General features: G+C 34.7%; 3 protein-coding genes across 6 annotated transcripts in view; 2 read left to right on the top strand and 1 right to left on the bottom strand.

Annotated features, from left to right (window-relative positions):
- Positions 1 to 42: 42 nt before the first annotated feature.
- LOC108732851 (U4/U6 small nuclear ribonucleoprotein Prp3) lies at positions 43 to 2,674 on the top strand. Of its 3 annotated transcripts, none has more exons than XM_018463843.2 (5): positions 43 to 192; positions 375 to 1,292; positions 1,373 to 1,616; positions 1,694 to 2,201; positions 2,271 to 2,674. In XM_018463843.2, exons 2-5 carry the CDS (start codon positions 399 to 401, stop codon positions 2,515 to 2,517), a joined length of 1,893 nt encoding a protein of 630 aa, XP_018319345.1. In that variant the 5' UTR covers positions 43 to 192; positions 375 to 398; the 3' UTR covers positions 2,518 to 2,674. The 3 variants fall into 3 exon arrangements, with proteins under 3 accessions (XP_018319345.1, XP_018319344.1, XP_025832417.1); XM_025976632.1 differs by lacking the exon at positions 43 to 192 and having other exon boundaries at positions 972 to 1,062; positions 1,115 to 1,292; XM_018463842.2 differs by having other exon boundaries at positions 43 to 1,292.
- A 633-nt stretch (positions 2,675 to 3,307) lies between these two features.
- Positions 3,308 to 6,757, bottom strand: LOC108732822 (carbohydrate sulfotransferase 4). Its single transcript, XM_018463798.2, has 3 exons — positions 5,935 to 6,757; positions 3,916 to 4,095; positions 3,308 to 3,812 (listed from the first exon to the last, which is right to left on the bottom strand). Exons 1-3 carry the CDS (start codon positions 6,600 to 6,602, stop codon positions 3,488 to 3,490), a joined length of 1,173 nt encoding a protein of 390 aa, XP_018319300.1. The 5' UTR covers positions 6,603 to 6,757; the 3' UTR covers positions 3,308 to 3,487.
- Positions 6,758 to 6,954: 197 nt separating this feature from the next.
- The window catches only part of LOC108732821 (beta-1,4-glucuronyltransferase 1), a 19,735-nt gene continuing 11,067 nt past the window's right edge, over positions 6,955 to 15,622 (top strand). The window contains exon 1 of one of the 2 annotated variants that reach the window (XM_025976633.1): positions 6,955 to 7,185. The gene's annotated coding sequence lies outside the window, so the exon portion shown is untranslated. Of the gene's footprint in view, positions 7,186 to 9,407; positions 9,608 to 15,622 lie in introns of those variants that run through there. The other variant, XM_025976635.1, reaches the window with a different exon arrangement.

The raw sequence follows: 15,622 nt of genomic DNA, 5'->3' as shown, positions 1-15,622 counted from the left end.
ATCCATAAGAACCCCAATACGTGCTCGTGTCTTATTTGTACCAGTTCCTAGTGTTATGGAGATGTTACATGTTCAGTTTCATGATAATGTAGACAACGGTTGTGATCCTTTTGACACTTTCAATTCCTTCATGTCTGCTTATTATTTTGTGTAATAAATGTTCTAACCTATCAAGGTTTGTCGTTATAACAGGTAAGAGTGGATAAGGTCATTATTAGCTTTGAAACTTGTAAAAAACAGAGTTTATCGCATACATTGTTTGCTTTTAAAAAAATAAAATTTACTATAGCAGAAAAGCAAAATAAAATAAAGGGAAGAATATAAAATAAATAAATAAAGTGTATTCTGCTTATTAGCACCATTGCTTTTTATAGAAGCTTTCAGGAAATAGTTTAGCTATGGCTCATTTTTCAAGAAAAGAATTAGATGAACTAAAGCCTCTTTTTGAAAAAACTGTGTATAAAGTAACTGGAAGTAATGATTCCTCTCTAGTTAGTGCTATTGGTCAGTGCTTACATTCAGGATATGAAAAAAGGAAAGTCGTAGATAAACTCTCATTTCACATAGATTCTAAAAAGGCTACTCGACTCGCAGAAAAGATATTTGATTTAATTGAAGACATGAAAGTTTCTAATAGTTCAAGAAAGCGATCTAGGTCGCGTGAAAGAGAAAAAGAGCGTGATTCTAAGCGTTCTAAAGTACATGGTTCAAGAGATAGTGATAAAAACCGAAAAAATGATTCAAATAAAAGTTTTTCGAGCAGTGAGATTAAGGAAATGATGCAACATGCCCAAAAACAAATAGAAGAACGTAAGAAAGCACTAGACAATTTGAACACAAAAAATGTTCCAATTCCGCCCCCAAGTATTTATGGTATACCAATGGGTTTGTTAAATAGAGGTGATGCTGATAAAGCAAGAAAAATAGCTCAGTTACAATCCCAAATTAAAAACAAATTGTCTGCTGGAATTTTAGGGAATGTTGTAATTCATGTCCCACAAGCTTCTGAGAAGCCAACACCACTCATTTTGGATGATGAAGGGCGAACTGTGGATAAAACAGGTAAAGCTGTTCAGTTGACACACATTGCACCTACATTAAAAGCTAACATTAGAGCCAGAAAGAAACAAGAATTCAAGGCTCATCAACATGACAAACCAGTTGAAGAGTCAGCAGAAACTAAATTTATTGATCCACGAATTGGAATTAAACCACCCATTAGATCTAAAAGGAATTTACGTTTTCATGAACCTGGCAAGTTCCAACAGTTAGCTGAAAGGTTGAGAATGAAGGTAACTTTATCTTTTTTATATTGCAACTAAATTGTTCGAAAATTTATGTAGGTCATTTGTACACATTTTTGCGTTTATAGGCACAGTTAGAAAAACTACAAAATGAAATTTCTCAAATTGCAAAAAAGACAGGTATTTCTTCTGCTACAAAATTGGCTTTAATTGCTAAAACAGAAGGGGTCACTGATGAAATTCCTCAGATGGAATGGTGGGATTCTGTTATATTAGAAGACGAACTGAATACAATAAAAAATGGAAAAATTGCAATCAAAGATCATATTATTAGTAATTTAGTAGAACATCCAACCCAAATGCGTTGTCCTAGTGGGTATATTAATCTTTCTTTTGAGCATGTCAGTTTATTATCCTATAAAAACTAACTAATCTGGTATAATTTTCAGCTGATCCTTTGAAACCAGTTTATATGCCGGTCTTTTTAACTAAAAAAGAACGAAAAAAATTACGTCGTCAAAATAGAAGGGAAATGTGGAAGGAGGAACAAGAAAAAATACGACTGGGTTTGGTTGCTCCTCCAGAACCGAAACTCCGAATATCAAACTTAATGAGAGTTTTGGGTACTGAAGCTGTTCAGGACCCTACCAAAGTAGAAGCTCATGTGCGAGAACAGATGGCAAAAAGACAAAAAGCTCACGAAGATGCCAATGCAGCCCGACAATTAACAGCGGAACAGAAACGGCACAAAAATATTAAAAAAATCAAAGAGGATACCACAAACGGCGTTCACGTTTCTATATATAGAATTAGAGACTTATTTGAGCTTGCCTCAAAGAAATTTAAAATCGAAACCAATGCCAAACAACTTATGATGACTGGCTGTGTTGTGTTGTATCCAGACTGTTGTGTTGTTGTCGTTGAAGGGGGCCCCAAGCAACAAAAAAAATATCGAAGGTAACATTCAAATCTATAATGCATTCAAGTGTAACATAAAATTTTGGGTTTCATTGTGAATTTTGTTAGGTTGATGCTTCATCGAATAAAATGGGAAGAAGATATTGTAAAGGATCCAGATGGAAGGGAAGTACCAAATAAATGCGTTCTCGTTTGGGAAGGTACGAGCAAGCAGCGCACTTTTGGTGAATTGAAGTTTAAAGTTTGCCCTACTGAGAAATTGGCTCGAGAACATTTTAAAAAGCACAAAGTGGAACATTACTGGGACCTGGCTTACAGCGGTGCTATTCTTGAACCAGTTGTTGAAGGTGTATAATGATACAATAAATTGTAGAAATTATGTAAATACCTTTCTGAATACACCCTAAACGCTTAAAAATACATACATGTAGTCTTTATAATATCATAAATAATACAATGATTAAAGAGATGTAAAATTTACTTTGTTACAATATAATTAATAAATCATCCTATATTTATTGCAATAAAAATATTTTTTAAACTAAAAAACAGGAAAAAGTGGCTGCTACTTTTAGAGTAGCCGATCAACATTTAGCATAATATCTTTCTGTCCATGAAACAAGTAACGCAAGCATTAATAATATTCGTGAATATTTAAATTAGATACAATAAAAATGAAAAAAAATTGGATAAGTGCTTGATTTTTTTTCAGATTTAAAAAGCTTATGCTTTGGTTTATATATATTCTCTACTAAAAAATATACATGATTGATGAATTAAGGGGTGATAATATGCATGTGTATAGTTGAGTGAATCCCCCAAATACAGCTCTGCAGTGTTATTAAATTGAATGCGGGTGGCTTTTTGCAAAACAGTTCTCTAAAACATCGTTACTATGTTGGTTGCCTAATCGCTTGAAGCAATTTTAAATTATTCAGGAAAGCAGTGGCGTCCAGGGTAGACTCTGAATGCCACCCTATTCGTGTACCAAGAAGTACTAAAGTGTGAAGATAAACGCGATCCTACTCAGAACAGATAGTTCCTGAGTGGACCGCCCAACGTTACTTCTTACTTATGCCATTACAGGAAAATTTCATTCCAGCATGGGCAAAGAGGCAAGTTGTTTGAGAAATAAAAGTCTAATAGTTAATTAATTATTTAGCGATCGTGAGTATTATTCCATAAATATTACACTTTAAGTTAATTGCAACAGCGCAGGTAATTTTTACGGTACAGTTTTGTTTAATTTTAAAGCAACTACCGAAATGATATGCTTTAACTGCGATATGTGCGATTCTACAATTTTTAATTTCATTTTCAACAAGTTATTCATTGTCTAATGTAAACTCTGTAAGGGGGTTGAATTCCTTTAAATTCGTTTCGTTGTAAGCCTTAACGTATCCCCACAGGTGCATTGCTTGAGTGCATTGTTCTTCTATGTATTGAACCTCTGAAAAGTTTAAATCCATCCGCCAATGAAACGGAGTATTTTTTGAATTACGAAATGTACTTGATAAGCCGCCATAATTTATTCTAGTGTGAGAATCGAGAAAGTTCATCACATTGGGGTGAAAATATAGGTTGAAAAATTGTAATAATTTTTTAACTTCATTATACGGATTTAAGGAAAGATCTTCGTATCGAATGACACTAAAAAGAAAAAAGATATAAATTATATTTTGTATAGTATGATCAATATATATATATATATATATATATATATTGTTAAGTAAAGCAGCGATTAACTAATTACCTAAATCTATGTGGAAATTTATGTTTCAACTTAATGGCTGCACTGTAATCAGAAACCATATCTGCACACAATATATTTGGTTGATCACAGTCGGGTATTCCCGGACACCACTCTCTGTGTTTACGTGATTGCAATATCCCTCGTGGGTCTCTAACTAAAAGGAGAACTCGAACATTTAGGCTAAAATGAAAAAGCAACGTGTTAACATTAATTTTACATACTAAGGAAGTCCAAACTACAAATTTTTCTTAAAATGAGCCTTCAAGTATTGTGATAACATACACTTTAATTGAGTGATTATAAGGTGAAGAAAAAGTAGCCGAAGTTTGCTTTCAAGGGAAAAAATAAAACGTCTTATAGGCGCAAAAAAATTTTATAATAGGAATAACACAGTATTGACTTTTCCGGTACAGAAAAAAACTTACCATCTATTTAACATAATAACTGTCTTATTTGTTATTACGTTTCAATTTTTCTTTTAAAAAATAAAGTAATATCTAAAAATCAGTATGTCTTTAGAAAAGAGATAGGTGAAAGCAATGTCATATTACAATGTTATATAGAGTTTCTCTATAATAAATTCGATGATAGTCATCCTTGCATTGTAGTATTTCTTGATCTTACTAATGCTAAGTGGACCATCAAATACTGAATAAATTAGAATTGTATGGTATAAAAGGAAAACGCGCTTACTTTTAATTAGCAGAGTGCAATAGGTTGATATTGATGGAATAAATAGCAGGAAACAAAGTAAATATTGACGTACCTCAAGGTAGTTTACTAAGACGTCTGCTATTTTTGATATTGATCTACCCAAGGTACAAGGTAATATTTATGCAAATTTAACACCGTCTCAATGTTCGTAGAATTGTTTAAAGTAAAACGTTTTGGTCGAATGTTAATTAGAACGTTAATTAATGGTTGTCTTTTTTGGTTTGAAAATGCATTCCTTGTTTGAATGTGAAAGCTTAGATAAACACTGAAGCACAATTAACTTGAAAACAAAACACAAAAAAAAATTAAAATTAAAATATATTGTAATAATTCGGGTTATTCCTATCACAAAATGTTAGAAAAATTAACGAAAATGTCGATTTAATTAATTAATAATATAGAACAAACAACGTTAAGTTAAATTGTACAACTTGTGTAAGACGATTGAGATTGTCTTCTGGATAATCATATTTATAACATAAGTATTGCAAGCATTTTTTACTACCTCCAGTGCTATGCAGGACATGGCATATTAGTATTATACATGTGAGTACTATAAGAAATCAAATATAAACTTTTGAAGGCTACATTATTTATTGATGTATATAACTACATAATGTGCATAAAATGCCTTATCCTGTATGAGCAATTTTGTATGCAAATAAGTTTTCGAAAATACATTAAACTCTGTTGACGAAATTGTCACGGTAGGGGGCCTTTTTGGACCAGGAATTCAATTTAGCGTTTTTGTAAAATTTAAATACACAACAGGTCATTTTACAGAAATCAATTTATATAATATANATTTTATATAATATAAATAAATAAAAATAAAACATATGAAATATTTAAGATTTCAATTCTTCCATAGAATAAAAAAATATTGTGTATATGCAACCCAACACATACCTCAATATGAAATATTTCAATGTTGCATATATACACATTTAAAAATTTGGAAATGTCATTAAAATTACAAGTAGTGTCATCTGGTGACTAGTAGTTTTTACTATTTTTAATATGTACTTAATTCAATAATAAAATGTTATCTACTAGGCCGTAAACAGCCTGTAACACATGCAATGTTAATGGCAGCCAATAAACAACATAACGCCATATACAGGAAGGATATCGGTAACTACAGACCAAAAATTGATTATTGATGGATTCATTATTAAGAATTTCTTAATGCAGATACTTTTAGAATACTGACGTAACAGGAAGGAATTTCAGTGTTTTAAAAGTTTCTGGGATATAACTAAAGTTTGAGTTTGTCATTCCCATGTAAATGAAGATTTAACTTACTCCTTGTTTAGCAGTAGTCTCTCTGCAAGTCGTAGTCTCAGTCGTACTACTTTCATCGATTGGAAGGGAAACAGTTTACAAAATTGCATTAAAAAATCGGGATCCCAGCAATAATTTGGATAATATTCGCATTGTGTCCAAAGCCGCGTATTGTGCGTGAATAGGTAAACATGATCTTGGCCATATTTTAAATAAGCCTGCAAATCGTCATATTCGCACTTAAGTAGACTTTCTAGTACAGTAACAGCAGAATCGGCGAATGGGGGGCCTCGAATTTGCATAATACCATAATGAAGTAGGGGCTCATAATGGTAATAGTTTCCTGGAATAGCGTTTAAAACTTCTCCGAGGAAAGTAGATCCAGATCTCCATGTGGTTATTATAATGTTTCTGACTGGTTTTCCTCCAACAGAAAGAGTAAAATCTGTTAATGTTTTGTTTTTTGGAAATGGATAATCTTTTAATTGTTGTTCTATAACGAATTTGTTTTGACGAACCACCGTTTTAATGGGCACCGTGGCGAAAGATGAGTTCGTTAAAATTAAGTCTTGCAATACGGGATAATGTCTTGGATATTCTCTTGTGGGCCGTTGGTTTACTGTTGCAAAGAGTAGAATAAGGGCTATCGTTGTCACAGTAAGGCCGAGAAGTTCTACCCTTCTGTACATGGCGCAAGAACCCTTCCATTTCCGTTAGTGCCATCAAAACATCACACTCACGCACACTGCATCACTCTTTTCTTCTTTCAGCAGATGGCAAACGCTTGTTTATAACTGTCATCACAAATCTCACGTAAAACTACATAAACTCCACAGTCGTTTTCATGGACAACGGGCGGTAGAAAAATTCAGAGAACAAGTTCTTGTGCGGTTCCCCACCCTTCTAATTTTAGAGCGTTGCTCCTTCTGCAGATAACGTTTCATCTCTCTTCTAATCGGTAAATACCGCTATCTCCATTTCTTTCTTGTACAACACCAGTTCGATTTAACTAATTGAGAGACAGTGCCTTTCGCTCGTTGGTGATGTCATGTTGCGATTTGAGGTGTAATTTTTGCATTAATCCACGTCTATTGATGACAACGATTTAAAATTGAGTTGTGAAATAAAACGCATTAGTGCTTCACACACATTAGAAGATACATCTTTCAAATAAATCAATATTCATATCTACGTAAGTGCAAAAAGGAATCAAGTTTGGTGACTAAAAGAACTGTCAAAAGGTGATTGAAACTGTAACGGCTCATAAATAAGGTAGGGATGATACTATCAAACTCCTTTGAATTAATTGTATTTTAAGCTATTGTAACCAAAGCACGTTTTATTTTTTAATATGCTACTTTTTTGTTAAAAACTAATGTCAGGCCTAAGCACTATTTTATAATGTATAATGTATATGTAGGCACCTACAGGTATTGTATGCATAAATGTAGACATGTATTAGTCGTTGGTACCTAAATCTGTAGAGAATTAAGTTTTGAAGAGGTTTTTAATTATATTTTATTACATGCCCTAGATCATCAAAAATTTGTTTGTGAATACAAATACAACTAAAAATTAAGTACGTAAGTCATTAGTTACTGAAAATTATTTTTATTCAGAAATTTAAGAATAATTCCCATTTGTACATGTACTTCTACATGCATAACATGTGTGCATACATTTTTATAGACTCTAGACTATATGTAGATGTATATTTAGTTTTCTTGTACCTACGAACCCTAGTTTTTACGAGGGTGGATTGATAAGTTTCCGGCCTGACCAAGAAAAACAAGGTTTTTAAAAATTTTTTTTTTTTATTTCTCAACATAATCTCCTCCAAGGCTGATACATTTCTCATAGCGGTGTTCCAGTCTATTAATGCCATCTCTATAGACTGATTCGTCAAGCTCCTCAAAATAACCATTTACAGCTTCGATTACTTCTTCATTGTCCGCAAATCTCTTACCGCCAAGCCATTTTTTGAGATTAGGGAACAGAAAATAGTCACTCGGGGCTAGGTCTGGAGAGTAAGGAGGGTGCGGCATCAATTCAAACTTTAGATCGTTGATTTTAGCCGTCGCAACGATTGACGTGTGCGCTGGTGCGTTATCGTGATGAAACAAGATTTTTTTCTTCGCCAGATGAGGTCGTTTAATTTTCACCTCGTGGCTCAAACGTTGCAATAAGTCTGCGTAGTATTGACCAGTGATAGTATTACCCTTTGCAAGGTAATCAATGTATATAATACCTCTTGCATCCCAAAAAACAGTAGCCATAACCTTGTTCGCCGAAAAAATTGTTTTTGCCTTCTTTGGAGTTGGTTCCCCTGGTCCAATCCACTGTTTAGACTGTTCTTTGGTTTCAGGAGTGTAGTGGTGGACCCACGTTTCGTCAACGGTTACGAATCGACGCAAAAATTCGCTTGGATTACGCTTATACAATGACAAATTTGCGGTAGAAATGTTTTTTCGAATCAATTTTTGGTCGACTGTTAGCAAACGCGGCACCCATCTTGCACAGAGCTTTTCCATATGCAAATGTTGGTGCAAAATATGTTGCACACGTTCATATGACATCTTACAGGTCTCAGCTATCTCACGCACTTTCAATCTGCGGTCTCCCAGCACTATTTGATGAATTTTTTCGATCATATCTGGAGTTGTGACCTCAACGGGGCGTCCTGAGCGAGGCCCATCAGAGGTGCTCACACGACCCTTTTTAAACTCGGAAACCCACTGCTTAACGGTTGAATATGACGGGGAGGATGTCCCCAGTGTTGAGTCCATCTCTTTTTTAATTTCCTTCGGCGTTAACCCCTTCAAATAAAAGTATTTGATGACAGCACGATTTTCCTGCTTTTCCATTTTTACGAAAACCACAGAGGCGTCTTGTTCAGCGTGCTGTCAAACCTACACTAGCAAGGAGATCGGGCTGAAACTATAGCTACAAGCTATCCAAGGATGGTACTATAGAATGTCACCTCAAGGTAGGCCTAGTGGCGTCATCTCTTGGTTAGGCCGGAAACTTATCAATCCACCCTCGTATACCTATATAAAACAAGCTTCAGACCAGGTACCATGCTCAATTATTAAAGTAGGTATATTCTAAATGGTCAATTACCTATTAAAGTCATTCTTATTGGTCATTCCAATATTACCGTAATTTATTCAGATATATACGAAGTGCCAAATTTCCTTTATTATTTTTGCTTTAATTTTGATTAATGTACGTATTAACCAATTAGCTATGGATCATTTATTCACACCACAACATGCGAACTGTTTTCGACAATGCAAACGCGTTTATTAATTGGAATAATCAGCAATTTTTTAATGAAACTTTTGTTTTCATGTTTTGTTTATGTTTAAAAAAAACAAAAATTAACTTTCTGCATATTGTGTGTTTTTGTTCTTAAATTATTATGCGACTTTATTGCTTGTCAGCAAGGTTGAATTACATTATTTTGTTTGCGCTGCTAAATTAGTTTCATTCCTTAAATGTTAGCTGTTTTGTACAATGTACAATACAGATGAAACGGTCTTGGTTGTATGTTGTTGTGCTGAGTTGCGGGTAAAGTAGTAAATTGCCTGAAAGTAATTTTAACGGATTTTGTGTTCACATATTCGTGTTTTATTTTTTTATGGGGTAGTTATTAATGATGGAGTATGCATCAGTAATGAAAGGTACTCTAGTGGTGAGTAGTTGTAAACATCAATAATTTAACGAGTAGCAATTTTGCCAGTTAGTGAAGTAAGCATACCAAGTGGTCTTATTATACAAGAAACTATAGAGTGCTCGATATTCAGACTTTTGAATAGTAATAAAAATGTATAATAGTCACGTGCAGGCAACCCAACATACACAGTACAGAGCAGAACAGATTTTCTAGATGTTTCATTCTGGATCATTCTAGAGCCTATAAATAGTTGCTGCGAGATCGGAAGTTAGTTCTAGTTTCAGCGACGAAGCGATATAAAGCGAAATAAGAAGAGAGAAGAAGCGATAAAGTGTTTGATAATGTGGCGAAATAGGAATTAATTAATAATAGTGGTGTTAGTTAGAGAGTAAATAATCAAATAAATTTAGTGATAGTAAGAAAAGTGTTTAATTACAAGACATTTGGTGGGATTGAAAAAGATTGAAGAAAAATGAGGATTTTGAAGAATTTCATCGAATATTACAGTGTTTCATTGGTCAATTTTCTAGAAGTTTTCATCGTCTGCAAGAAATCTTAACAGGTCATATATCATTGGAAAGCTCTAAAAAAGAACGATTTTGCTAAAATTGAAGATTTTCATTAAATTTTCTAGAAGAAATATTAATTTGGTGTAAGCTTTCGCCAACCATAGTTGACCTCTTGAGGCAATCTACAGTGGTCTTCCGAAATACTGGACTTGTGCAAGAACGGGATGCCTAAATCAAGGATACAAACAAAACACGGCAATCTGAAAACTAAAATCAGCCAAATTGAAGGGGCGCAAGTTGACTCACCCTCACAAAGCCCCCGAAGAAGTCATCATTTTACGACTGGATGCAACCAACTCACTGTTCATAGAAGGATCTATAAATTGAAGCTAAGCCCCACGAAATGCATCTTGTTTAGAAGAGAAGTGAAATACCTGGGTCATGTGATAACATTCGAAGAAATTATGACCGACCCTAACAAAACGGATACAGTACAATGTTGGCTCATACCAAAGGGCCGTTACGAACTTACAATTAGAATTTTTTTGGGACTTTGCTCCTACTATCGATGATTTGCCGATATAGCACTACACAGACGTACACATGATGGCGTTTTATTCCAGTGGACATCCGAATGCAAAAAACTATTTGACAACTTGAAAATTACACTCTTTGAAGAAGAAAGAATTGATTGTGTCACCCGTCGAGAGGTATTGGTTGTGGTTACAACATTTCCACAAGTACATGTATGGGCGGAAGTTCCTCTGAAGAACGGATCACGCCTCGCTACAGTATTTGATTACATGACAATATTAAAAGAAACGTTTGCCCACTATTTCCATTATGACCTTTCAATGGAGTAAAGTACACCCCCGCAGAACTGACACCGCGGGGGGCAGTTATTGCAGGGGAACTCCTTAAATAAAATGCCTTTTTAGAATTAAATTATATTTCATAAATACATTTCTATTGGGTTGTTCGGAAAGTCATTTCGTTTTTTCCCGACAGAGGATTTAATTGTATTCTTTTGCACCCAACTTCACATTTAAGCCGTATAATTTTTATATGCTTTGAGAGCTCATATAGCAAGGCTTGTGTGTGAAAAATTCCAATTAATTCTACGCAGTAGTTTTTGGTTGGTGCCCTTTTAAATATGGAGAGCGATAAGCAGCATTTTCGACATATCTTACTGTTTTACTACAGAAAGGGTAAAAATGCTGTTCAAGCCAGAAAGAAATTGACTGATGTGTATGGAGAAGGTGTGTTGACAGTACGCCAGTGCCAGAACTGGTTCGCTAAATTTCGATCCGGCAATTTTGATGTCGAAGATGCACCACGTTCGGGAAGGCCGGTTGAAGCTGATAAAGACGCGATAAAGGCATTAGTTGATGTGAACCGGCGAATAACAACACGTGAGATCGGATTGAGGTTAAATTTATCAAATTCAACAGTTTATGACCACTTGAAAGGCCTGGGATTATCCTCGAAGCTCGATGTATGGGTTCCCCATGTTCTCACAGAGAGAAATCTGTGTCGCCGCATTGACGTCTGCGATTCGCTTCTCAAACGTCACGAAAATGATCCGTTTTTGAAGCGCATCATCACTGGGGACGAAAAATGGGTTGTATACAACAACGTCAAACGCAAGAGGTCATGGAGCAAAAAAGATGAACCGGCTCAAACCATTTCCAAAGCCGATATTCACCAAAAAAAGGTGATGCTGTCTGTTTGGTGGGATTTTAAAGGAATCGTTTTTTTTGAGCTTTTACCGGATAACACAACGATTAATTCGGAAGTCTACTGTCATCAGCTGGACAAACTGAATGATGCACTTCAACAGAAAAGGTCAGAACTAATCAACAGGAAAGGTGTAGTGTTTCACCAAGACAACGCGAGACCTCACACAAGTTTGGTCACTCGCCAAAAGCTTTTACAGCTTGAATGGGATACAATGCTACACCCACCATATTCTCCAGACCTGGCACCATCGGATTATTATTTGTTCCGGTCACTCCAAAATTTTTTAGACGGTAAAACCTTCACCTCAAATGAGGAGGTCAAAAACCTCCTCGATCAGTTTTTTGCCAGCAAAGACCAAAAATTTTATGAGCGTGGAATTATGCTACTACCAGAAAGATGGCAAAAGGTGTTGGACCAGAACGGTCAATATATAATTTAATAAAGTATTTGTTTATTATACGAAAACTGTCTTTCATTTCCACAAAAAAAAAACGAAATGACTTTCTGAACAACCCTATAGATATGTATGACTTTCTGCAAATTAATGGTAAGTCAGGTAGCTTAATAGAACAAACAAAATAGCTCAAACCCCAACGCCAAAACACAACACTTTAGTTGTCCGAAGCACTTTTCGATAACAAGGTTACCTTTTTCAGGGACTGAAGCTAAATCATACCTTTTACAAAAGTTTACATACCTGCCTACTTGTGTGCTTTTACTGTACGTTGGTACATCTGAATTTTTTTTACGTTTTTACAAAAGTTTGTGTTTTGTATTTGCTGTTTCTCACTTTACAATGTGTTCTATTATTATTTTAATTTAACGAAAACACGTATCGCTGTAAGTAAATTGGTATCTGCAGGAAACGGATAATGAAACTGCTTCCTTTATTTTAATAGTAAACTATGGAGGTATCACTGCTCAAAATTCTTGTGACTAATGAAAGAGAAATGTATTAATGCTAAAATACCGTTATTAAGAAAAACATATTTGAGGGTGTCTGCATGTTGAAATATAATAAGGGCGTATCGTTTTCATTTGGTCTGTAAATATTTGTTGACATATTGACTGTTTTTTTAAACTTTGAAATTAACGATAAAAATGTTTCACAATTGTTTATACCGTAAGACACTTATCAAAATTAGTTACTGAAACAATGCACATTTTTTAACTAAATTTCGTCAAAGGTTGAGTCGACACTAGTTTTGTGTAGCAAATCAAGATTGCAAAATAACAAGTCCGTCGGTTAAACAGGAAAATCATTTGTAATAGTCATACCAAGTACAATAGCTTGTGTTTATTAATATAATAATCATAGAATAATAAACTGAACATAGATAAAAAATTACAATATAGGTAGTTCAATTTATAACAAGATCGATATAACCTCTTTACCTTTCGACCCTTTTAATAAGAGTAACTTTTAAAAACAAAAACTAGGAGGAATCGCATGCTCTGGACTTTTTCACTTCCCTTTAGAAAACTAAGACTAATAGAAGAAAAAGTAATAGGGTCATTTACAGTTAAAAATTAAAATAATGGAGCTCAAAATAGCTCGTTTTCCGGCTTATAATATAGGGTTGTTCGGAAAGTCATTTCGTTTTTTTTTGTGGAAATGAAAGACAGTTTTCGTATAATAAACAAATACTTTATTAAATTATATATTGACCGTTCTGGTCCAACACCTTTTGCCATCTTTCTGGTAGTAGCATAATTCCACGCTCATAAAATTTTTGGTCTTTGCTGGCAAAAAACTGATCGAGGAGGTTTTTGACCTCCTCATTTGAGGTGAAGGTTTTACCGTCTAAAAAATTTTGGAGTGACCGGAACAAATAATAATCCGATGGTGCCAGGTCTGGAGAATATGGTGGGTGTAGCATTGTATCCCATTCAAGCTGTAAAAGCTTTTGGCGAGTGACCAAACTTGTGTGAGGTCTCGCGTTGTCTTGGTGAAACACTACACCTTTCCTGTTGATTAGTTCTGACCTTTTCTGTTGAAGTGCATCATTCAGTTTGTCCAGCTGATGACAGTAGACTTCCGAATTAATCGTTGTGTTATCCGGTAAAAGCTCAAAAAAAACGATTCCTTTAAAATCCCACCAAACAGACAGCATCACCTTTTTTTGGTGAATATCGGCTTTGGAAATGGTTTGAGCCGGTTCATCTTTTTTGCTCCATGACCTCTTGCGTTTGACGTTGTTGTATACAACCCATTTTTCGTCCCCAGTGATGATGCGCTTCAAAAACGGATCATTTTCGTGACGTTTGAGAAGCGAATCGCAGACGTCAATGCGGCGACACAGATTTCTCTCTGTGAGAACATGGGGAACCCATACATCGAGCTTCGAGGATAATCCCAGGCCTTTCAAGTGGTCATAAACTGTTGAATTTGATAAATTTAACCTCAATCCGATCTCACGTGTTGTTATTCGCCGGTTCACATCAACTAATGCCTTTATCGCGTCTTTATCAGCTTCAACCGGCCTTCCCGAACGTGGTGCATCTTCGACATCAAAATTGCCGGATCGAAATTTAGCGAACCAGTTCTGGCACTGGCGTACTGTCAACACACCTTCTCCATACACATCAGTCAATTTCTTTCTGGCTTGAACAGCATTTTTACCCTTTCTGTAGTAAAACAGTAAGATATGTCGAAAATGCTGCTTATCGCTCTCCATATTTAAAAGGGCACCAACCAAAAACTACTGCGTAGAATTAATTGGAATTTTTCACACACAAGCCTTGCTATATGAGCTCTCAAAGCATATAAAAATTATACGGCTTAAATGTGAAGTTGGGTGCAAAAGAATACAATTAAATCCTCTGTCGGGAAAAAACGAAATGACTTTCCGAACAACCCAATAATTCACGTGATTACGAGTGTATACTTACAAGTAAAAATTTGAAAAAATTATGTCTTGGAAGTGATGAAGAAAAACTATGATGATAATTATTTATTAACAACCAAAAGTGAATGGAAATTCCGTAATTTTTGTGTGTGTGTATAGAGTGAAAACCGTATGGAAACATAATTGTTGCGTAGATTTAAACTTATTAATCGGAAGTTAAACTATTTAAAAAATGAGAGTAGATTTTAGGTACAGTTGAATGTTTTGGCATGGCAACTCTGGTCCTTTGTCCATATTAGTTAAATGTATTATTCCGAAACTTTCATGTTGCATATTTTGCTTACAGCCTAAACAGATTAAAACTGTTCTCCAAATCATTTTCCAAAATAGATTTATCCATATAATACCAATTTAGTACCTAATATAAATATTTTTAAAATACGTACTTAGTGTCTGATAGAAGCACGTAATTTGTAATAATGGTTCCTTCGAAGACAGGTAAATACCTATTCAAAAAAAGCGTTATTAAAACCAGAAATTGACATCATCCTTCGTCATTTGATTGTACGATGTACACATAATATTGATATTTATAGCTTTTTTTGCTGGAAACCTTGCGGATGGTGTAATGCGTGTGTTGTTTTAACGTAGGTACCATACATATTAGCTAGTTTAAAAGCAGGACTTAACTTTCACATTCCAAAGACGCTTCTTCTATAATCCTATGATTAGTACGCAGTACATATATTATGTATACATATATAAATACATAAGTAAATGTTCATTGAGTAAAACTGTAGGTAAATATATCGGGTTGTTCGGAAACTCATTTCGTTTTTTCCCGACAGAGGATTTAATTGTATTCTTTTGCACCCAACTTCACATTTAAGCCGTATAATTTTTATATGCTTTGAGAGCTCATATAGCAAGGCTTG

This window comes from Agrilus planipennis, unplaced genomic scaffold (assembly GCF_000699045.2).
Source record: "Agrilus planipennis isolate EAB-ADULT unplaced genomic scaffold, Apla_2.0 scaffold68, whole genome shotgun sequence".
NCBI lineage: Eukaryota > Metazoa > Arthropoda > Insecta > Coleoptera > Buprestidae > Agrilus > Agrilus planipennis.
Note: the sequence above shows the minus strand (reverse complement) of the source record. Positions and strands in the feature narration are given on the sequence as shown.

Excerpts from the sequence above, each read along its gene's own strand:
- LOC108732822 (XM_018463798.2), bottom strand. The coding sequence starts at position 6,602 with ATGTACAGAAGGGTAGAACTTCTCGGCCTTACTGTGACAACGATAGCC. Across the intron at positions 4,096-5,934 it reads AGACTACTGCTAAACAAGGA|CCTAAATGTTCGAGTTCTCC; the intron begins GTAAGTTAAATC and ends TTTTCATTTTAG. Across the intron at positions 3,813-3,915 it reads AAATTTCCACATAGATTTAG|TGTCATTCGATACGAAGATC; the intron begins GTAATTAGTTAA and ends TTTTCTTTTTAG.
- LOC108732851 (XM_018463843.2), top strand. The coding sequence starts at position 399 with ATGGCTCATTTTTCAAGAAAAGAATTAGATGAACTAAAGCCTCTTTTT. Across the intron at positions 1,293-1,372 it reads CTGAAAGGTTGAGAATGAAG|GCACAGTTAGAAAAACTACA; the intron begins GTAACTTTATCT and ends TTGCGTTTATAG. Across the intron at positions 1,617-1,693 it reads AACCCAAATGCGTTGTCCTA|CTGATCCTTTGAAACCAGTT; the intron begins GTGGGTATATTA and ends TATAATTTTCAG.